Source organism: Notechis scutatus, chromosome 1 (assembly GCF_049901735.1).
Source record: "Notechis scutatus isolate UNSWTSFEM ecotype Mainland chromosome 1, rNotScu1.2, whole genome shotgun sequence".
In the NCBI taxonomy this organism is placed as follows: Eukaryota; Metazoa; Chordata; class Lepidosauria; order Squamata; family Elapidae; genus Notechis; species Notechis scutatus.
In genome coordinates, this window is record NC_142009.1 from 61,512,341 (window position 1) to 61,535,914 (window position 23,574).

Consider the following 23,574-nt stretch of genomic DNA (forward strand, 5'->3'; position numbering starts at 1 on the left):
AATTTTATGATTACCTGTTACTCAGCAGAGAACCCAGGACCATTAAGCTGTCCTCCATCATTGTGATAATTTCAGATGATTCTGTTCCCTTGAGAAGGAGTTCTCCTCTTCCTTTGAATGCTGAAAAGCTCAAGACCTGATATGCCCAGCTATCCACTACTTGCGCCAGCTTAGCTTCAATATCCTTCTCTTTAATGGCAGATATACAGATGTCCTATTCCAAAAAGAAATACACTTAAACTATGTAAAACACAAGTGCATGTATCTTTAAAGCAAGTTAAAAAAAAGGCAAAAAAGAAAGCACCTAAACCTTCTTTCATGGAAAACATATCATGCTGTGACAGAAGAAGCACCATCTTTAACTGGAGGAAAATGTGAATTAATTTAAGAGGTATCCTTAGGGAAATAAGCACTTACTTATATAGGCCAACAAAAAAAACCAAGAATTACTTGGGGATGGGGGAGATGCTAACATTCCATATTCCCTCCATTTCTCTGATTGACACCTGGTAACCCCAGATCAATAAAAACAAAAAGGCAATAAAAGAGAGGATGCTGAAGACATCAATTGACTTTGTATGCTTCAGACAACCTGATCTATAGAAAGTGATAGTCAATTGTAAAAAAAAGAAAAAGAAAAACTGCATAGACATTCCTGAGGCGGAGAGGATTATTTTGGTACCCATTTACTCAAAAATAAATAATCTATAGGGAATTTATAAGATTCTTGACATATGTGTAGTTTACTTTGAGGAGTAAAAGTGGTGATATCTTCATGTTAATCCAAGTATGCAGTCTTACGTTATTGTTTTAGACTGCTTTAAAAAGTAATATATTTCTATTTTAGTAAAAAGAAAAATACTAAACTTTACTATATCTATAGAATAATTTAATAAAACATACTGTACATTAAAATTTTAAGTCTAATCTCAATGCGAGTTTCGTGATATACCTCAGAAAGTTTTAAGTATTTCTGGTAAAATATTAATTGATCGCTTAATGAAGCCAAAACCATAGAAGATAATTTTTGAATAGCAAGCAATCATTCAAATGTTGTATTTTTAATGACAAATATAACAATTTCTGAATACATAGTTTAAATATATCTATTTAAAGAATATTTACATGCTGTCTATTAGGTCCCACAAAATGGTTTACAGTAGGAACAATGTTAATTGTGATATACCTCTTATACTTTGAGCAATCAAACTTTGGTTGATGGGACTGAATGTCATGATTTCTGTCATGTATTTTCTATCAGCTATTTTGCTTTTATTTTTTCAGCCTTCGAATCACTGTTGACCCCCAGAAACTACCTGGCCTAGTTTCTGTAGTTTTTTTGGCAAGATTTTATTAGTGATTTGTCATTGCCTGCTTCCTCAGGCTGAGAGAAAATGACTTGCTCAAGGTCACCCAGTTGGCTTTGTGCCTAAGGCAGGACTAGAATTCATCTCTCCTGGATTCTAGTTTGATGCTTCAGCTACTACAACAAACTGGCTCTCTAATCAGGTATTAGGTGATTTGAGACATTTTATTATTTTATTATTAACTTAGGTACCACTCATCTCACTAAGTAATTTCGGCTTTGAGTTGAAAATATCATTATAAACAAATGTAACAATGTTTTAAAAAGTAGATATGATGACGATATAACATGGAAATCTACACAAAACATGCATGTAGAAAAACATGACATGTTGATATAGTTAAGTTCTTAGGAGAATTTAAAACATAACATTAAACCTTAAAATATAAGCTTTGCTGAGGCAGGAGGTGAATTTCACAAAAATCCTCCTGCACTACATTTTTTCCTTTCTTTTTTTGCCCTTTTTATTGTAGATAGTTTTATTTCCTGTTGTTATTGAAGTCTTTTTGCATTAAGCTCAGTCCTTTGAGTATTATAATATTGTAAGATACAACATCAACAGTTCCAGTGACGCACAGCAAAAGTGCAAACAAGCAAAACTGTTCTATCTGACAGTCTCATTCATTCTCTCAGTACAGCAAAATGTTATGCTTAAAAAATATGTCATTTTATGAGTTCGCATGTTTTGGGTAGGTCAAATCAATCACTGTGTCAGGGTTCCGGCAGTTACTCCAATTAAATCATGAGCCTTGAGCCACACTCCCAAAACTAAAGAGGATTTATTTGAAGGTAACATTTTATGTCTGGCACTAATCTGGGCGTAGCCAACTCTGAGATACATAATTCACTGTCACCCTTGATCCTGCTTTACCCCCACCCCTCTGGGTGTATCATCCAACTAAAAAACGTCCATAGCCAAGAGTCATCAATCATGCTCTCCAATTAGATTTTTTTCGAGGCAGAAGTTTCAGCCATCTAATCAGAAGAAAATATGAATGGAATTTACTTTCGATTTCACACTGTGTTTCACTCCCCCCCCCTCTTTCTGTTGTCAACTATAAAACATGTAAACAAAATGTTTTATGAGTTGACACACTGGGTTCAAATATTGAAATATATCATGTATAAGGACACTTACAAATGTTTAAATGGAAAAAAATATCTATTATAACTTATTTCCTATTAGGATAATAAACAGTTATATTATGTATTATCATCCTCCTACATACACACACATAGATATCTGTGTGTTTTGTGTGTTTTGTGTGTGTGTGTTTGTTTGTTTATTTATAAAATTTGTTTGCTGCCCATCTTATATCCATCAACTCTGGGCGGCTTACAACATAAAAATGCTGAAAAAATATTAAAATCACCCATTGCAAAAACAAACAAACAGAAGATAAAAGCATTAACAGTGTGTTTCCTGATGTTAAATATAAAATGCAGCAATAGGGAAGGCTACCTCAATATCATCCTTATGCTTGAGAAGTGGTGCTTCCATGATATTCCGAAGGCAAAAGGAATCAGATTCCACATCAAATGGGTGCCCAGTTGTTTCAGAAATCCGGTTCCAGTGTCTTAGTTTCATAGCCTTGTTGGTCATCATTTCCAGCAGTGGACAAGACTCACTGAAATCATCTATTCGTTTTTTAAGATCTAAATATGCTTGCCAATCTTTAAGCCCTTTAGGTAGCTTACGGCACCTTTCATTGGGGGGAAAAAGTAATAAAAATGCTATTCTAAATAAAAAAGGAAGAATGAAGAGAAAAGCGGGGCAACTATCTGAACAAAAATGAAATCCCGTATGAAATAATCTAGAAGCACTCCTTTAAAATTACAAGTTTATGCACTGTCTCTTAAAGGAGGGCAGATTTAGCCTACAGAAATGTAAATAGTAACAACATCTCAGTGGCTGCATGCTACTCTTCCCTTCCAAATAGGCAATTTCCCTCAATTTGAACCCATTAGAGAACCTCAGAAGGAATTCCTGGAGTGGTTCCAATGCTAGCCTATGACGTGAATAAATCTATTGTGGGAAAGGATACAGAATTATCAGAAAATAGTGTTAAAGTTAAAGCAGTTGAGTACAGGTGTTTATATAGGAAGCAATCTCACCTGTTTTGAAACTCCAAAAGTTCAGCATTGATTTTTTCAATATCAACATCTCCCCAAAGAATTTCATAATAGCCACTTATATTGCTCATCACAGTATCATACAAGCCATATAATTTCTGAAGCAAACTCAACTCTTTCCTGTAGGAGAAAAAAGGACAAGATTACTTATAGTAAAACTATTAGCATTCTTTCTGTTTATACGACAATGTGATTAGAAAAGTATAGGAAATTCTAAAATTGTAATCTGAGGAAGTGTGACACAAAAGTCTAAATAATAAATCATAACTGATTCAAATTCAGGATTTTGTAGATGTGCTTCATTAGATTTCTAGAGACATTTTCATAACATAGCAAGATTTTGAAAGTGGTTATATTGAAACATACTAAAACCCCAGTAGAGCATCACGACTGAATAAGGATCTGAACTGAGGTTTCACCAATGTCCTATGAGAAATCTTCATTTTTATGACCCTGTAGTCCCTAATATTTTATACTTTTACAATGATTGTTCTTAATACACTTTTCTGGTTGGTTGGTTTGTTTCTTTGTTTGTTATACACTGTCCAGACACACCCCTTATGAGATAGGGAGCCATATAAATTTGATAAGTAAATTATTCTTGATTTCCCCAAAACACAATAAGGTACCTATTAATTATTAGTTATTCTAGGTGGCATTCATATCAACTGCATCTGAGATTACAAACCTGGTGAATTCAGACTACATGCTACTGAGATTCTAGTGGAAGGAAGGAAGGAAGAAAAGAAGGAAGGAAGGAAAGTGAATATCCTATATATCAAAGAGAAGCACAGGGAAAGATTAAAAAGTTTAAAAACCTCACTCAAGATGGAATTCCAGTTAAGCATTAGTTCTTTATAGCCTATTTTTACTCTTCCAAACAAGGGAATGTTGGAAAACATTGAGCAAAAAAGCATTAAACTCTTGCTAACCATCCTATTGTGAGAGATGATACCTATGGAAATGGAGCTGGAGTGATAGACTACAATGATGTGGCAGTTTCCCAGCATGGAGGAAGATGAGATAAGAAGCAGCACAGCGCAGAGCTGAAGGAGAAAGAGGAAGAGATAGCCACTTCCTAGAATCTCCAAAGCTATATCCATTAGTAAGAGTAGTAAGGGTTTAGTCTGGCAAGATTCTGTCCATTGTGTATAAGCAAATGAAGAACTCCAACTGGATTGTTCTACATTGTTCTTGGCCAAGTCTGACATCTATCTATCCATTATCAAGAAAACTGTATGAAAACTAACTCAAGTGGGATGAAACTTTTGGATAAGAAGGCAATAAAAGGAAAACACTGCTTGAAATTTGGTTGGATGCTACCAATGACTGGAGGGAAAAACGTCAGAAAAAGAAGTTGGATAGGGGCTCAGAATTTTGCCAACTGCTCCTCTTTTACGTTCATGCACATTAATCATATAACCTAGTTCTATATTTCTCAACTTCAACAACCTTAAGACATGTGGCCTGAGGAATGTAGTCCACACATTTTGCTAAGGTTAAAAAATACTGACCAAGAGCAGCATCACTGCTAAGATGTTACAAATAATTATAAAATCTATGCTTTGTGTGCTTTTCCTACTTAGTTATCCTTGTTATCCTTTAACCCTTGTTTTCTCTTATCACAAATATTCATTGGTTTTTTTTAAAAAAAATCTGCGTTGGTCCCTTAATCCCTTTACTGATTTTTTTTCATTGATTTTATGATTCCTTTTTGTTTTGCCACAGTTTGGGAGAGGCACAGTTTTGAAAACTATATTGGGACCCCAGTATAAAGTGCACTATAGTAGCTACAATTTTGTGCAATTTTTTTTCCCAATCTTGTCTTTTAGTAAAACCTTAACTATTCCGGCAGGTAGAACAATTTTCTACAGTTACCTGATTTTATGCAAAACTTCATAGTCTGTGACAGGCAAGCCAAATAGCTGCTCACCAGATGAATATGTAATAAACTTCCTCCAGAGCTCATCAAAGTTGGCCTAATGAATAAAATATATATATATATAGGAATTAATAGTTTAGATCATTCACAAATAATCTTTTTTTGGGGGGGAGATGGTAACATTTTGATAGCTAAATGTCAGTGGTGTTCAGAACCAAATAAAAATAGATGGGGCACACACCTATACACATCTGCATATAACATACATTTATTCAAAGTGTTAGCTCAATTCCTGTTGACTACATGGACAGAACCATGACATTTACTTGGCAGTGTTCCTTAAGTGGTTTATTACTGCCTTCTCCAAGCATGTTTTTATGTTCCAGTCTAGTCTAGGGCCCTGGAATTCCCTAGTGATCTTCCACCCAACTTTTAACCAGACCTGATGTCCTGCAATGGAATCTCCAGCGTGTGTGTGTGTGTGTGTGTGTGTGTGTGTGTGTGTGAAGAGGCTTAGACTCTTTGCACAGTAGGAAGTGACAAAAACCTGACACACACACAACACACACATACACACACACAAAACCCTGGATTCTTGTAAATAGATTAGCAACAATAAAGAAGCAATTCTGATCAGTTCACAGTACTACTTTGGTTCCTTGTGCCTCTTTTCTTGGGAATAGCCAGATAAAGACTTCAAGGATTGGGGGCCAGGGATGTCAGGTTTGCATCACTTCCTGCCCTGCCGGAAGCTTGCTAGTCTCTTTGCTTCTTCCCCCTCCCCCACATTTTAGCTGAATAGATAGGACTGACTAGTCCTGCCATTATATGCATATTCATATCCATTGTATATACCTACTTATCACCAGTAACCTTTCTCACATGTAGCACACCCTCAATATACCAATTCACCCACACTCCAACTCCCTCCAATTCCTTCCATCTTTCACTGAGCAATTACAACAATGGGACTTGAAAAACAGCTTCCCACATAACCAGGGGTGGAATTCAACCAGTGTTACTACTGGTTCGTTGATTATTTTTTGTGTGCACATGAGCGCTTCGTAAAAAAACCTTAAGCTGTTCTGCCCAGAGAGCTGAAAAGTGCAGCATGCAGGTGCACAGCATTTGAAAAGCCTCTTTTTTCCTGCTTTTTCAACCTCAGCCGTGCTGTGCAAAGCAGCTGAGGTTGAAAAACCAGGAAATAAAGGACAGGTAAAAGCCCGGGCAGGTGGGTGGGCCAAACAGCAGCAAACACAGAACCGGTTCAGTGTCTGCTGCTGTTCAGGGCTACCGTTTCTATAGACCCGGGCAGAACCGGTAGCATCCCACCCCTGCACGTAACATGTGAGATGCATTAATCTCATGAGATATCCCATTGTGCAATTAAGACTGAAAAGATGTATAAACAGAATCTCGACAGCCGTCTGTCAGGAATACTCTAGTAGTGGCATTAAATAGCCATCTGTCAGGAATGTTCTAGTAGGGATTGGACTAGGTGATCTTTACAATCCATTGTAATATTGCATAATTCTGCAAACTGGTATTTGGTGAATGGGAATAACAAGAGTGAAACATTCTATGTATGCCTGAATACATGTACACATAAAAAGAGAAAACAGCATATTCTATGTAGGGATGAAATCATATCCCAAACCTCCTTTCTAATAGGATATCTATCTTATACTTCACAAAAATAGCTATGCAACATTAAGGCTAACCCAATGGCTCTCCAAGTGCCATGTAAAAGATGAGCCTCTAAATTATTATACTAGAAAATAAAATATCAAGAAATATGATTTAATAGTGGAATAAATGGAAAACAAAATATGTTAAGCAATCAATATACTCCTGTATTAACTGTCATATTTGCTGCAATATTTTTTATTAAATTGAGATACTGCATACCTAATTAGTTTGTAACTGCTCATATGGAACAAATCAGACACAAAAAAACCAACTAACCTTATTGTAACTTCAGAATACACAATATACAAAATATAAGTTTCAATTCAGCTGCACAAAATAATGTTATCTTTTATTTTAAAAGTGCATTAATATTTTTATAGCTTCAAAGATAAAACAAAGTTTTCAAAAGCAACATTCAGTAGAATATACATTGAAATAATTTCCTTTTGAGAGAGCTAATAGGAATCTTGCTACTCAATTTAACACTCAATAAAATTTTACCTGAAATATCTGCAATCTATTGCTAGCTTCTTGAGGTGGTGTATTTGGAACCATTGGTCCTTCCTAAAATGCACAAATGTATCAAAGCTAGTTATTTGATAAGATTAAATCCTATGTTCTGTTCTCACATTCTTTCAACAGAGACATCCTATAATCACTAGGGTATAGAAATTTAATATTATAGACTATTATGCTTTATATTATTTGTGTAGTTGTTACAACTGTGTATCACTTTGGATTTCATTCTTCAAAGCAAGTATTTGATCTGGAGAAAGGTTGCAGCTGCTTTAAAGAATGTTTGACAGAAATGGTACATGTTGTACAGTATGTCATGTTCTAAAGTACAGTTTGAGAATTAAAGTTGAAGTACTTCAAAGCTCTACTAGGTATAATTATTTTCCTTACGTATATTCCATGTTTGTGAAACAACAATAGCAAAAGCTTTTCTTTTTTTAATTAGTTTACTTCATTCATATCAGTTTTTAATCCAGTCAATGATGACATCACAAGTTTTGCAGACAGTGATTCAAGGATAAACATTAATAAGCTAGCTTTATTTATTGAAAAAACTAGAAATGCTGACTATATGAATAAATCTAGCAAGTGCCAAGATTTACATCCAATCCATAGTTATAGTAGAAACAAAGGCAAGTGTGAGATCTATTCCTTTCACCCATGTTACCTATTAAGACCTAAAATCTTCTCATTCTGGACTGGGAAAAACAGATGTCCCTTATCCTTTGTTATGGTAATGAATCATTCTGATTTCCAGCCCTCTGAATTTGACCTTAACAGCTTTGGTCCTCAAAATTCCTGTTAGGCTCAGGAATATTTAACATTTATATTTCAGTTAGACCTCAGTAAATTATTGGAATTATTAATAACTCAGTAAGTTACTATTGTTGGATTAAGTTTTCTTCGAGTCCTAATCTTAAAGTAATTAGATTTCAAGCATTAACCATTTAGTATTTTAAATCTCTAGAAGTAAATATTTTTTGGTTAAAACAACCAGCTGTAGTTTCTTCACAACCCCCATGTAAATCAAGTTACCATCTCATATGCCACTTCATAATTTGATACATCTTCACGGAAAACCTCAACTGCCTCTAGAAGCTGACCCTTAAACTTGGGCTGGACTTGAATTAGTTCATCCTGAACACTAGCCTGAAATTGAAATAAATATCTGTAGTAAGAATGAAAAATAATTATGATTATAGTTTTATATATGTTTCCCCAATTCTAGGGACTCGATAGATTGTTATTAATTTTAATTAAATGGAGAACTGTGAGAACATAAATGATCCAGTATATATCTCTTGGCAAGGTTTGAGGAAAATAAGGGATTTGGGAATGCAAAAAAGAAAAGAAAAGAAAAAGAAAAAAGAAAAGTTTAAACTGAAAATCTTGGAGGATTATATAGATGGAATGAATTAATACCCTGAGTCTATGAAGTTAAGTTATAGATTTGGGCAGATCTATCTTGGTTATTAGATAAATTCCTAAAGGAATAAAAATTTATAAGCAGTCTTGGAATTTTGTAGCAATCCATATACGAGGACTATTGCTATTATAGAACCATTTCATTTACTTTGTATATTGTGAATTTATATTCATAGACTATTGTTATATAATAGGCTTTTTAAACATACTTACTGCTTTGCTTTGAAGCTTATTAAAAGAATACCGTAACGTATCAACACCTTCTGATTCTTCCTTTGTTACTTCAACTTCAAATCTATATAAAATTGTGTAGGCTTCCTAAAATCAAATCAGTATCACACAATTCACACTCTTGAGCACTCTTGTTTTTTTTTGTTTTTTTTTTTAAATGTTTCAATGAAATTTTTGATTTTAAGGAACTTACTTCAATGGGCCCCATTATCATATCCATTTCTATTTCTTTATCACGTATATTGGACAGAGCTTCCATAGCAAAACGGACATCATCCAAATCTCGAATTGGTCGAGATAATTTTTTCAAATACTCTGTTATAAAACTTATCATGTCTTGCATTTTTTTCTTGTATTCTTCATTTAAATAGCGACAGAGCAACATTTTCCATGCTTTTGCTTCAATCGAAAGAGCTAATTTCATTGGCCCTGTTGAAAAATTGTCATACTGCATATGCCAGGCCATTGATGCCTGAATGCCTCATTCTTAAATGAACTGTACAAACTGCTTAAAAATAGAACTGTGCTGTCAGAAAATTTACAACATATCATCTGGGCCTGAAATAGTTGTGCTGCTAGTTTTGCATACATAAAGAGCTTTGAGTTTCTATTGTTTGAACATCAAATCCCTGAAATATTTTTGCCCCAAAAGAATAAATGTTGAGAAATGTTAGTTGAAAATCCTAAGCTTTCAAATTCAAAAGAGTTTAAAACATACAGTCAGGTCTCTGTGCTCAGTTGTTACATGCTCAAGTAGTGGTTTGTCAAACTTAAAAGAGCAAGCTAAGTCCATAGGGTCCTCCCTCTAATTGTTTGGAATACCTGATATTCTGTACATTTTGTACAATCATATGTTAGTTTTCATGATGCACAAAGATTTAGAGAGAGATTGAGAATTATACATGCAAAACTGATCCCCTTTCTAAGATGACTGGAATTAATGAAAGATAATTTCTGGATAACATTTTAAAGACCATTTCTTCTTTAAATATTACTCATTATTGATTTATGGCCATGGCTGGAGTCATGCCACATTTAATCTTTTTCTTTACAATATTTATCCCATTTATTACTTTTTTGATGTTTTATTTATTTCATTTTTTAAAAAAAGATTTGTCAGGAAAACTATTACTGGTCAGATTAAAAGTATATTTTTTATATTTTAGTCAATTTCTATTAATATTGCTGTGCCCAACTTTCATTAATATTCATTAATATTGTCTTTACACTTTTTAAAAAAGTTTAAATGGGACAGAATTATACTGATACAGCTATTCACATAAAATTAAGAAATTATATTATTTAAAGATGTATACTATTGCACCTTTTTTGGCTAATTTTATCTATGCAAATATTTCTGTCTTCTAATTGTTAGATGCTTTTCCAAATATTGCAGCCTCTTATACCATTTCATACCTGTATTGAGTTCAATGGGGCCAACAGAAATAGTTGGTTTTAAATCTTCTATTTCCTGTTCAAAGGTAGCATAATGAAGAATTTCTGATCGGATCTCAGTCAGAGATGGATTACTGGCTAAAAATTGCTGTGAGGAATTGCAACCATTAATATTGTTTATTTAATCAAAAATTATGCATGTACTGTATCATTTCAATTTTAGTCCTTTCTATTAAGTCATATGCTTTGAATTGCTACAGGTAAACCATAAACAATAGATTTGCTTGTGGCTGTGGATATATGCCTACCCTCTTCTCCATTGTCTCCCTTGTGACAATGTCTCCCCACCAACTACCCACTCCCAGAATCTCCAGGAACTTGCTTTTGGTTGCTGAAGGCCACACTGGTCTATTGCCGATTTACAACTGATTTGCATTTTCCTTAAACTGAACTGTGTTATTTATCTTCCACAGAACTTTCAAATCATAGCTAAGATTCCAAAGTGGGTGTTACCTGAACTTTAGCATCCCTGTCTTCTGTCCATAGAGCTTTATATTTTTGAAAGTCTTGCAATGCTTCACTTGCAGCTTTCCTTACTGAGTTTACTGCTGAGGACAGAAGCACAACTAATTTGGATATATCCTTATGTTCGGCCACACCCGGATAAAAATTTCTCAGCTTTCTAGCAGGAAATTGATCCTCCAGTGTTTCTGGCAAAAAAAAAAATCACCACATAAATATTTTACGTTCATCACCTATATAGTGAGTACATTAAAAAAAATCAGCAGTTATGTTAATTATGTATATCTTCTTCAAGAAAGTTTATATTTTCTTGACTGCAATAGAATGTATTTATTTGTAGTATGATACATTTATATCACATTTTGATATGTGTAAAGTAAAAATATAAAATATAAACATATATTTGTTTTATATAATTTTAGCTTCATTGTCAAAAAATCAGCAAAATACTGCAGGAGAATATCCTTAATTGGCTTGGTGAGATTCCATATTTCCCTGAAAGGAAAGCAGTAGTCCCACCTATGTGGAATATTGTTGATTTCATTGGCAGGAGACAAAGATTTATCTATTCATACCTACATCCTCTCTGCTAACTAAAATTTATCACAAAACTGTAAAAGAAGTTTCCATAGTTGAAAATGTCTAGTACAATGTTTCCATATTTTTAAACGGGAAGAATTAAAATGGTTGATGAGTGCTAGGAAGCCAAACCTATAATAGTTCATTTATTTTAAAACTATATTTACTGAAATTAAGCTACTTCTCTGGTTAGGGCTATTTAAACTGAAAGACAGGGATAGTGATACATACACACACACACACACAAATTGTCCTTAATTTTTAAAATGGAAATACCAATCAAAAAGAGGTTTTAATAATTTAAAATGATTATTCTTAGTGTTATATTTGTATAAAACCATAAGGCATATGTTAATACAGTAATATGATGTTAGAGTACTATAACGTTTTTCATTTAAATATTAATCAGAAAATTGTTTCAGTACTAATGAAACATTCTTAAAAATGCACATAAAGGAAAGCATTTTCTTTATTAAATAGAAGATGGAGAGAGACTCCTCCCCCCGCCCCATGTTCATGACAAGGTACTCCCAATGTAGAGCTAACACTGAAACTTCAAGAGCAACGATCTTTGATAGATGAATCCTCGCAGACATATTTTATTTATTTATTATTACATTTATTTGCTGCCTGTCTAACAATTGTAGGAAACTCCAAGCAGTTTATCCAGTCCCCTTTTAAAGGCATCAAGTTAATGGCTCTCAACACTTCTTGGCTCTGGTGTTATAGGGAACCATTCAAATTGTTCTATCATAGCAGCTACATCATACTCATTAGTTCTCTGACCTAGTGGTGTTCAAATGTGCTTGACAAACTTCTGTAATTCTGAGTCTATGAGAGTGTATGAGAGAAATAATTTAGAAACAACTGAAGGGCAGCTAATTGATAAAACTTATTTCTATTATGCTTTCATAATTTATCATAATAGAGATAAAAAGAATTCTACTCTATATATCTATTTAAGAAAACAAACTCCATTCAATATATAGGGATTTACATCTCAACAAACATGTTTAGAATTCCACTGTGACTCTCTTCTGAGTACTTAAAATAAGGCTAAATTTTTAGAAGCAATAGTTTTAAAGGAGGGGAAAAAGAGACAGTTATCTTACTTTCTTCTTTTTTTTGTAGTTTCCCTAATATGCTAGGTGTTGCAGGAACATTGGTTTCCCCCTGGTGGTTGGATTTTAACAAGTGATGTTGGCCCCAGTGAGTCACACCACGGCTTACATCCAAGGTTAACTGAATCATACGGTTGAGGGCTTGCTGGATATCATCCAAACTGGGCACCATCACCTGAAAATAAAGGGGAAAAAGCCATTTTTTTTCAAGAAACGCATATGGTGGATTGGTTATCACCATCAGTCACCAACTCACTGGTACAAAATTATGTGTTTTAATGCAGTATGTGTAGACTATGAAATATTGGAAATTCAAATGAAGTGGCAGGTTTTCTTCTATCAAATGCAACATAAACCCTGCAATGTTTCCAGGTTGCAGAGAAAGTACCAAAATCTTAAGAGTGTTATGATCCATCACACTACTAACATGCAGGGTTTGAGCTAGTGAGTAGATTTTTGCAGATGAGAGCTGTCCGTGCAAAGTTTCTCTCTACCTCTGCCCTTCTTCTTCCAGAAATAGAGACAGCACTGGAATGGAATGGAACTTCTATTATAGCTTCCCTTTCTTGTGACCCAGAATTTCCAACATTAGTAAATGATGCAATAATATGGAACACTTCACTTACTCTAATATATAGCCTTTAATGTTATTCTAATCTTACTCTAATGTACATGTCATACAATTTTAATTCTAGAAATTAGGAAGCAGAATGTCATCCATTTCTTCCCAGTTCAGTTGTGCCTGGAGCTTTTGCTATATCTGTAATTCAATGAACTGACTTTGACAAGAGCTGAAAACAAATCCTGAAGCACCTTACAGCAAATTTGTACAATATGAGCTTTCATGGACAAAACCTTTCACAGCATGCATAAAATTGATATTTCTATTTGGTATTTGTGTATTAGTGCTACATTCTATTTAACTATATTTTATTCTTGTAATTCGTTTTTGTTACCAGATCAACTTTCCAACCTTCTGATCTCTTCCTGAATATTTTACATCCATCTATGTATTGTCTATTGCATCATCAAAGCTTTTAATAATCATGTTGAGTAGCACCATGCATGTTACATAGTCAGAAGAAATTCAGATTATGGATTACTCTGTGGTTGCAAAAATCACATATAACAAAACCACTTACCACATGAGGAATGGCTAAATGCACTTCAGCTTTCAGAAAAGTGACAACATCTTCAGGTTTGACTGTTGTTTGAGGTAAATAAGGCAGCCGTCCAAAGTTGCTGGAGCTGAACAAGAAATGAGAATTGAATCATATATTATATTAAACACAAGAATCCAGGAAGAAAGAGCTGTCATGGACTCCTCAGAGGAATCAGTTAGGCCAGGGCTGTGAAACTCCCCGCCTGTGCCTAACTAGCCATAGCCACACATGGTTTAGCAAAGGGGAAAAAGTCCTGATATGTCATGTGACACCATATTGACGATGTGTGTTCGACACCCCTGTTAGGCCATATGGCACTCACAATTCCCAGGGCTAAGATAGGCCATTGATCAAAGCTTATTTTATGTTTAATAAATAACTAACAACAATTGGTTTAATAACAAATATATATCCCTATGTCCAGCACTATGTTTTCTGTGCACATACTAATTTTATAAAGATGAAATATTTTGAGTTAAGATTAATTTCTGGTAGCTACATGGACCATCCAAGGAAGGATTCATTTCACTTGCACGAATCTAGGCACCTTAAAAATTCACATATTGCATTAACCAGTCTATTAAATAAATCATAACTTGTTTTTTTAATAAAAGTCATGGTGATATCCTACTGGATTAAGAAAAATCAAAATTCTGAATATATTTACTGAATACTTTTACCCTTAAGGTTAAAAAGCAAATGATCAAGGAATGGCAGATGTAATTATGAATTCAGGGATTTGTTTATTTCTTGGTGTTGAAAACTTTATTAGTTGTTAAGGAAGCATTCAGCTGAAATTTTCTCATTTGTTCCTTTCTGCTGGTAGAAACAAAGCTACTAAGTATATCAGGGCAGGTAGAAAAAAACAAATTTTCACTTATATCACTTACCTTGAAACAAATACTCTTCTTTTAAGAGCATCTAAGGATAACCGTGTAGTTTTCTGCAGGCTATCCAGCAACTGATGGCTAAAATATGCAACTACCTCTTTGCATTCCTGCAGTTAAAAGCAGCAATTTAGATTCATGTCAACTACATACCTGTTCAAAACCATTCAGCAATTTACTTCCTCTGAATAGCCTGTGAACGTTACTGATACTGAATTTCCTGCTGAAAATAACATTCCTATTTTCAGCTAAATGGGCCACAAGAAAATCTCATGTAAGGCAAATGAGATCTGACTCAGAGCTCACCAAGCTGACAAAGAATGGTTTTAATAATGGAATGAAAGCACAGTTGGAAATCTAAGTGATTCCTTAGAAGGTATTAGCAGGAAGGAGCCCTAGACACGTACTTTCTTGTTGTTTTTATATTGGCCAGGATAAAGTCCAGAATTAAGTCTCACAAATGAAAATTGGATGAAAAGTTTCTGGCAACAGTAAAGGAGGGGATGGTTTCAGCACTTCTCCTTTTTGCCACTTTTCTATTTTAAATCATACTGTACCAGTAAGATCATTTTGCATTAAATTTGTCTATAATTTTGTTCAATTGAAGCAGTTTCACAGCATGAAATACTTTAGGACATTCAACAATTATCCTAATAAATAATACAATTGTTTTTAAATTCTTTCCATCATTTCAGTAGTTTAATAGATGATGAAATACCTTTTTAAACTCATCCTCTTTTTCACTGTCCTCAGCTTCTTCACTACTAATCATAATTGAAGACCCTGAAGAGAGCCTCTCTTCTTCTCCACCACCAAATGCTACATGTTTTCCTTCTATTGCAAATAAAAAAGAAGTGAATTCATTCAATCAACAGCCACGTGCATATGTTCATATGGTAAATATTGTGGGAGATTTTTGCCTCCATTTACACCTTCAATATAACATTTCCACAGAATCCTAAATAGGTGGAGCTCAATACATATCGCTCCTATTGATAGTCAGTTAAGTAAGAATCCTGATTTATTGGTCACATTATTTGAGTGATATGAGGACTGGTGTAAATGTTAACAGAAACATAAAACTGGGGCAGCAACATCATAGGAACAATTGATTCTACATCTAAGAAAGGAAAATCCAACTGATTCTATTCCTGCACTTGATGACATAGGCCCAGAGCTTATAAATACAATAACTACTTTTTAAAAAAAGCATTTTATACAAACTTTGTATCCAATAATATGTCATAAAACCCAGCATTTGGAAGATAGTCTGTTCCTCTTAATTGGGACCAGCACAGCATGTAGACACTGAAACTTGACAATTCACCTTGTCAGACTGGGGTTAAGTTGTATGTATACCTGGGAGTCTTTGATAGATTGATATTAACCTGACTCAAAATTATTGATTGTCTTCACCTATCAACCTCAGGCAAATATTAAAGAAGAAATGGGAGCATTGACCCTGATCCACCCTGAATTTCAGAGTTTTCTGGCTCAGTTTCTCCCAACCACTGCCAGCCAACACTAGTCAAACAACATTAATCATCCCACTCTTAATCGCCATAAGTGTCCAGAAAGATACCATGATTTCCCATAACTGGGCCAGTTGTGCTCTTTCCACTTGAGCTGTATTTTCAGACTTGCAAGGTTGATGTCAGCCTTGCAAGGTAGTCCAGATAAGAAACTTAACCAGAAGTACTAGCTTTACTTTATTATAAGGTTATACTAACAGAATCTTATAGATCAGTGGTTGCCAACCAATGGACCGGAGACCACTGGTGGTCCATGAGAAGATTTTGGTGGTCCACAGAGAAATGTCACCCCCAAAGCAATTAATCCAGGCTGCGCAGGAATACAAGGCTGCGCCGCCCACATGGCCCGGGGGAACACAAGGCTTGCATCACTTGCATTGGAACAACACGAGGTAGTGAGGGGATGGGGGAAAGGGCAGGGGGGGAACTTGTCCCACTTGCCCCACATGCCTCACCTGGCCACCCGCCTGCTTCTTTCTGCTTCTTTCTTCTTCTGCTTTTGGCTGCATGCAAGGAAAGCTGCAAAAGTCTTTCTTTCTCTTCCCCAAACTTCACCAGAAATGAGTCTCTGCGACCCTGCAAGTCATCTTGCTCCAAGAGGCTGCACTGGCATGACAAGTCTCACAAAGACTCATTTCTGGCAGAGTTTGGGGGAGAGAAAGAAAGACTTCTGCTTCTGCTGCTTTTCTTGCATAAAGCCAAAAGTCAGTCAGTCAGTCAGTCAGTCAGTCTATCTGTCCCTCTCTCCCTCTCTCTCTCTCCCCCCATGAGAACGGAACCGGAGACAGTATCCTGCGATCCCAAATAAAGAATGATCAGTCGGTAGGAATACAGGGTGGGGAATTTTCCTGCAGAGTTTTTTGGGGATTTTCCCAGGGTCTCTGGTCCACGGGATTTAAAATTATGAGTTTGGTGGTCCCTGAGGTCCAAAAGGTTGGTGACCCCTGAAAGTACATCTTTCCCTCCTTTGGGATGTATGATCAATCCTTGATGTTCTGGCCATCACTGCATACTGGATGTTCAACTCACATTTACAACATTGCAGGGAGCCATGGGCACATGATTGCCATTTGTGACTTCTCTGGAGTCTCCCCACAAGAAAAATCAATGGGGAAGCCAGCCAGAAAAGTTGCAAGTCATTCTGATAAGTCCCCCAGGCTTACCTGAGCTTGCACCTTCTATCCCCTGGTGTTCCTGTGCTGATGCAGTGCTGCACTCTCCACTCTATGGGCTTTCTGCACTCACACAGCACCACATCCTCCCACTCCATGACCTTCCTGTACTCACAGAGTGCTGCAGCAATCCCCTCCCAAAGCCTCCCTCTCACATTCCTGCAGCATCCCAGGATTTCTTACCTGAGTATACTGCCAGATAAACAATTTGGCTTCTATTAAATACAAGCCAGCATTAATATATTTCCAGACAGCAAAATATATTGTTCTAATGACATATTAAAGAGTGTATTCCTTGTTAGGCTTCCAAAATTACAATTACAGAGAACTACTACTAATTATTAAAATCACTATAAATAAATAGAAAAAGTCTTGATGATGACAGTTAAATTCTTAAAGGGAACCATAAATAAATACCTGGTGATTGAAATTTTTTGGCAGGCAGCTTTTTAACATGTTTAACTTCATAAATTTGCTCAAATATCGCTATGAGTTCTTGTACGGCATCTTCTATATGCCTACTTTTATTGTTTAATATTTCAGCCCATTCCTTTGTGCTTACCTGTTTAAATAGAATCACAGTATTGTAATTATTTTACTAGACTTTTATGTAGTTTTAATCATTGACTGGGCAACTTAAAATCTTTATGCACATAAACAAGATTAAAACAACCAAGCTCCAAGTCCTTAACATTAACACAGATAACCTATGCTGGGGAACAAAAACAACTGATATAATCAATATTCATATGCAGGAAGAATCTCCCTCAAAGCCAAACATGATTGACTTTCTGAATTCCAAGTTTGATAAGGCAAATTAAGCATTCAGTGAGATGCAATGCCGGAATAAAGTGCCATGGTAGATGACATTCATGGCCCTAGAGAGAAGCCACTCTTTCTCATCTAACTGGGCAGGTAGAAACTATTGGGAGAAGTCAGTCCGTGAGATATCTTGACCCTGTTCTCTGAAGGGCTCCATAGGTGACATTCAGTGAATATGGAAGCCAAGCAGAGGTGGTATTCAGCAGGTTCTGACCAGTTCTGGAGAAACGGTAGTGGAAATTTTGAGTAGTTCGGAGAACCGGCAAATACCACCTCTGACTAGAGATTTTACAAGCCAAGTACAGCTCTTGAAAGAGATAAATTACATGAGCGAACAAAGAATGCCCATAATTATTTGAACTGCTCTATTCAGAACCAGCTACTGTTTCTAGTGGCTTTCAAGAGCAGCTCAGTGTAGAGTACATAGCTTAGTTACATCCAATCCCAAATGGAGGTAACTAAGGCACAAAAAGTTTTCTACCATGGGAGTGAAATACAAACATTAAATAATGTTGACATTATTATTTATTACATGTACCTAGGTTAAGGCATGTATTACTTCTACAGATATAGTCTGATATTGAAGCTCTTCAACTTACCTAGATTACTTCTGTGGGTGAAGCATCAACGATTTCATATTTACTAGTACAATTATTTTCTGCTATTTGGAATATAAGACTTTTGAAAATGAATAGCAGTTATGTACTTGAAATAAATAATAATAATTAGAACTGTGCGGTAAATTCAGAGGAACTGCGAATAACAAGCTGAAGCAGGTTCTTTAGGACTGAATATATAATCACACAAGATGAAATGAATATCCTAAGTAAATTTCTGCAGTTATTCAGCATTTTAAAGAACTGGTGTTTCATCAACAGAGATGACTGAAGTTTACATACATTTAGAAAACATAATGTCAAGCAAATCAATAAAACTAAAAGGGAAACATGCTGGTATTGAGATGCTTGTCATCTTGTGTGGAAAAGTATGAAAAATAGAATTCTAAAGAATTCTAAAGAAATATTGAAAAAATTCTCATAGCTAAATATCTAAAATTGATTTTTACAGAGCCAACATTATGAACATATGCCCATATGCTCACCAACAGAAGAATGGCTAAACACTTTGTTTACCTCATTGCGTGCCAGTAAGTCCTCCACTTTTGTTGCACTTTCAGGTAGTATCAGCAGCAGAGTATTTGATATATCCTTCAGTATTAAGTCAATCTGCATTTCACACAAGTCATTGATCTGTATTAAAGAAAAGATAGTTAATTGATTCCTTGTTAGGATTACATAAACATATTACTTGCATATTTTTTTTAAAAAAAACGTAAACTTGGGGGTGATAAGAAGCCCCACTAGAAAAACATGTATTAGGATTAATCAATTACAATAAGTTAAAATAAGGTTAACATTTAAAAGCTGTGATTCAAATCCATTCAACATAAAATATTCCTCTATGCTCCAAACCTCAACTAAGACTGTAACTTAACTGTATTTAAATAACTGTAGTAAATTAACTGTACTGTTCTTTTTGTCTTATGACCCTTTGCAAATCTTAATTTGAATTAAGCTGTAGAGCCAAAATTCAGCAACAGAATGCATACTTTGCATTTTGGGGGCCTAAATTCAATCTTTGATACCACTAATGGAATTAGGGAAAACTAAATATACCTTTTTCAAAAGCTGATTAAACATTTTCATAACTGCATCAACGTCTTGAAAGAAGCTATTTAATGTCAGAGAGGACCAAGTTAAAACAGTAAGCCCTTGCCTCATTACAGATTCCACCTAGTAAAAGGAGAAGGGAAAAACATAATTATTAGGACTATAGTAGATTTTTAGCATCCTATAAATTATACTGTGCTAAACTCAATCGATTATCACAAGCATTTTCTACAGTCCTAAAAAAAGTCTTCCCTGTTTTCCCTTCCCTTTTAGGTTGGCTCACTTCTTTAGTATCACCCTTTGTTGGTGGCCCCCTTGGTCAAATCATGCCCTGATTACCATGGGTTTTTTTGATACCACCATCCATTGCAGGGAAGTGGGATCAGGCCATCCTCAGTGATTAATAGAACCAGGTGAGTTTCAGAGGGACCTGGTGGTATGCCTGTCAGTTTGCCACATAGTCCAACTGAGTCCTTGGATACCATCTAGACTATCAAGGCCTTCAACCACATTTAATCTATGCAACCTTTCCCTTCTCATGGATCCCATTTTTCACCATGGAGGAAGGAACTGAGGGAGATGAAATGAGACAAAAGACATCTAAAGCATTGCTTATACACAATAAGGGATGAACTAAATATACACAGGCTAGAACTGCTATTAAAGCCTACTTTGTGATGGTAAAGCTGGCAAAGTGACAATAGCTCTTCATCCTTATTGTGTGTGCAGATAGCCATCCTGTGGTCCATACTCAAAACTATATTTTTGGGTAGAGGGGATCTTTAGAGCCCCTTGTAGGGCTATGTGGAAGACAGTGCTCAACTTCTGTTGGATAAATTACTCAAATTCATTATCAGCTGGATGTTGGCCTTGTTGTAAGTCCCAAGGAAGTCTTGCCCTATTTTCTGAAAACAGTTTGAACAAGTTGAACCTGAGGAGGTGGACAGGGACCATCTAGGACGCTAAGTTCATCTACCTGTTCTTTATCTCCATGGTCCTTTTGGCTAATTAAAGTTGCTGGGAAGGAAGTGTCATCTTAGTGGGTTCTGGTAGTGGTGAATTCCTTCTTGGATAAGGAATTCATTACTCTGCCTCTTAAGGAGGTTCATCCCCTCTTCAAGAAACTATTGCTGGAACCCAATATAATGGACAATTTTATCCAATATCTAACCTCTCTTTTTGGGGGGGAAGGTTGAAGATAGAGAAGGTGGTTGTGTAGCAGCTTTAGAGGACCCTAGATGAAGTAGATTATCTAGATTCCTTTCAATCATAGTCAGGCCTGAATATGGGATAGTAACAGCATTGGTCATGCTTTTAGATGATCTAGATGATAAGGGTTGTGCATCCATTCTTGCTCTCCTTGACCTTTCAGATAGATACCATTGACCATGGTTTCTGCCCTGTTTCAAATTTCAAACACATACAAACACCCCCACACACTAAAATTAAAACTAGAGGTGCTTGTAAATAGAGAGTATCTTCTGAGGTATCTTGGATGTTGACGCAAATAATTTCAATATACTCCTTCCAACTTTTTTATTTTTATTTTCTAATCAGCAAATACTTGTCTATTGAAGTATTTGAGTATAACATTTGAGGTTGGAATCTCCTTTGGAGCTCAGTGATCTTTTGAAATATTTTCCGTGTTTTTCCATTTCTCTTCAATGGCTTTACAGATGTTATTATAATATTTCTTCTGCCTCTTCTAACAACTCTCTGAAATCTTTTGTCAAGTTGCTTTCTGACACTTCTATTTACATAGTTTACATAGCAAAAGATATTTATTTCTGTTTTTCATAAATACATTTTATCCAAAATGAACATTGTAAAATTGAAAACAATTTTCACATAAATATAAAGTACAAAAATAAAGCAATATATTGAAACCTTAATAATAACTCTGTTACTGTTAATGGCATAGTAAAAGAGATAGGGCAGAATCCTAGAAAGAACACTGCAACTGTCAAGACATAATGTAATCAAGAGATGAATATCTGTATACATACTAGGCAATCTGTGACCCATTGGGTCATCATTTCAGAGATATTTCCTTATGTAAACAGAGAAACAGAATGATTATGGGTAAAAAAAGCAGCAGGAATGGAGGAAACTTCCAACTTAGTGCAGCTTCCCCATTTAGTTTTCTTGTTGGAAGCTGCCTGGGAGAAAAATATCCCTCCCTCCCTTCTCTGCTTCCTTCCCTTTTCCCCTCTCTTCCTCCCTTCCCCTTGTTTCCATCCCTCACTTCCAGTTATACTATAATTATCCTCCTTCCTCCCTTTCCCTCCCTCTTTTCCCTTGCCTTCCATATCCTTTTGAGCAGGAAGGTGAGTGGCTGCTGCTGGGTTGGGGAACAAGAGAAGGATTGTGAGACTGACTGGGAAATGTCACAGAACGTTGAAAATGAAGATCACATGATTGCAGCAGCAGAAGCAGTGCACCAGTACATCGGCAACCAGTAGCACTGAAATAGACAAATTTTTCCCAAATTTTATTTCCTTGGGAGTCAAGGATGCTGGATTTTGGACATATTCTGTAGCTAGGCCATTTGAGATATCTTAGTTCAAAAACCACAGTACTTTTCACAGTTAAAAGTCATGACAATGGGAGTTTTAATAGTATATAGAAAGATATCCTAATATACCTTCTTCATTTTAGGTGCCATCAAGTTGACAAACACTGTTGGAATTTCTTGGCACAAATTTTCATAGCAGTGTAGAATGCTCTATGAATTAAAATAAATGTTCAGGATTTAACTTAATATTAATAGAAATTAAAATATATAATGAATTTCCTAAAACCTTCAGACTAGGCAGATTTCTGTGTAAAAATATACACATTTTTAAAAGTTATAATCTTCTGGAGCAAGCTTCAGCTAGATACAGTCCATTCATGAACATCTAGTCAAGATATAATGCATATAATTTTCAACATTATAGTGCACTGCTCTGAAAAGCATTAAAGGCATTCATGATCATATCCAGTGATGAGAAAGTCCTTATGGCAACAATTTTGAAAACTTGAAAAACCATTCTCTCTACTAGTTTAATGACCTCTTCCTTAGCAGCAATCCTGACATATCTGCCTCTTTTTACTGTATTTTAAAAAGCTTCAAGCTTTCTGTCATGCTTTGAACTCCGTATTCATGTATGAATATTATTGCTGAACTATTCTGACATTTTTTATAGATGCAAATTTCTCAATTAAATGTCAGTTGAATGAGATTGCTCTTCCTTCCTGACAATACATGCCCACTCCAGCAAAATGCATTGTAATTTACAATTAAAGGTATCTTAGCCCCTTTTTGTTTTTTCTCTTTATTTTCTTCTCTTGTATAAACATATGCCCAACATATGTCATAAAATCTCCTTAATGTATACTTTACATCAGGGATGTCAAACTCACATCACCATGGCGGCATCATGTGACATATGAGAACTTTTCCTGCTTCACTTCACTAAACCGGGTG

The 23,574-nt window shown here is 35.4% G+C and overlaps 1 protein-coding gene across 2 annotated transcripts in view; it reads right to left on the bottom strand.

Annotated features, from left to right (window-relative positions):
• DNAH8 (dynein axonemal heavy chain 8) overlaps positions 1-23,574 on the bottom strand; it is a 127,608-nt gene that overhangs the window by 81,719 nt on the left and 22,315 nt on the right. The window contains exons 15-32 of one of the 2 annotated variants that reach the window (XM_087952510.1): positions 22,750-22,830; positions 20,112-20,228; positions 19,569-19,685; positions 18,031-18,175; positions 15,628-15,743; positions 14,913-15,019; positions 14,002-14,101; positions 12,851-13,034; positions 11,151-11,347; positions 10,659-10,785; positions 9,436-9,671; positions 9,225-9,329; positions 8,622-8,735; positions 7,572-7,634; positions 5,378-5,478; positions 3,482-3,619; positions 2,829-3,069; positions 15-214 (exon numbers count right to left, since the gene is read on the bottom strand). In XM_087952510.1, the coding sequence (XP_087808636.1) occupies positions 15-214; positions 2,829-3,069; positions 3,482-3,619; positions 5,378-5,478; positions 7,572-7,634; positions 8,622-8,735; positions 9,225-9,329; positions 9,436-9,671; positions 10,659-10,785; positions 11,151-11,347; positions 12,851-13,034; positions 14,002-14,101; positions 14,913-15,019; positions 15,628-15,743; positions 18,031-18,175; positions 19,569-19,685; positions 20,112-20,228; positions 22,750-22,830 (2,489 nt within the window). Of the gene's footprint in view, positions 1-14; positions 215-2,828; positions 3,070-3,481; positions 3,620-5,377; positions 5,479-7,571; positions 7,635-8,621; positions 8,736-9,224; positions 9,330-9,435; positions 9,672-10,658; positions 10,786-11,150; positions 11,348-12,850; positions 13,035-14,001; positions 14,108-14,912; positions 15,020-15,627; positions 15,744-18,030; positions 18,176-19,568; positions 19,686-20,111; positions 20,229-22,749; positions 22,831-23,574 lie in introns of both variants that reach the window. The other variant, XM_087952516.1, reaches the window with a different exon arrangement.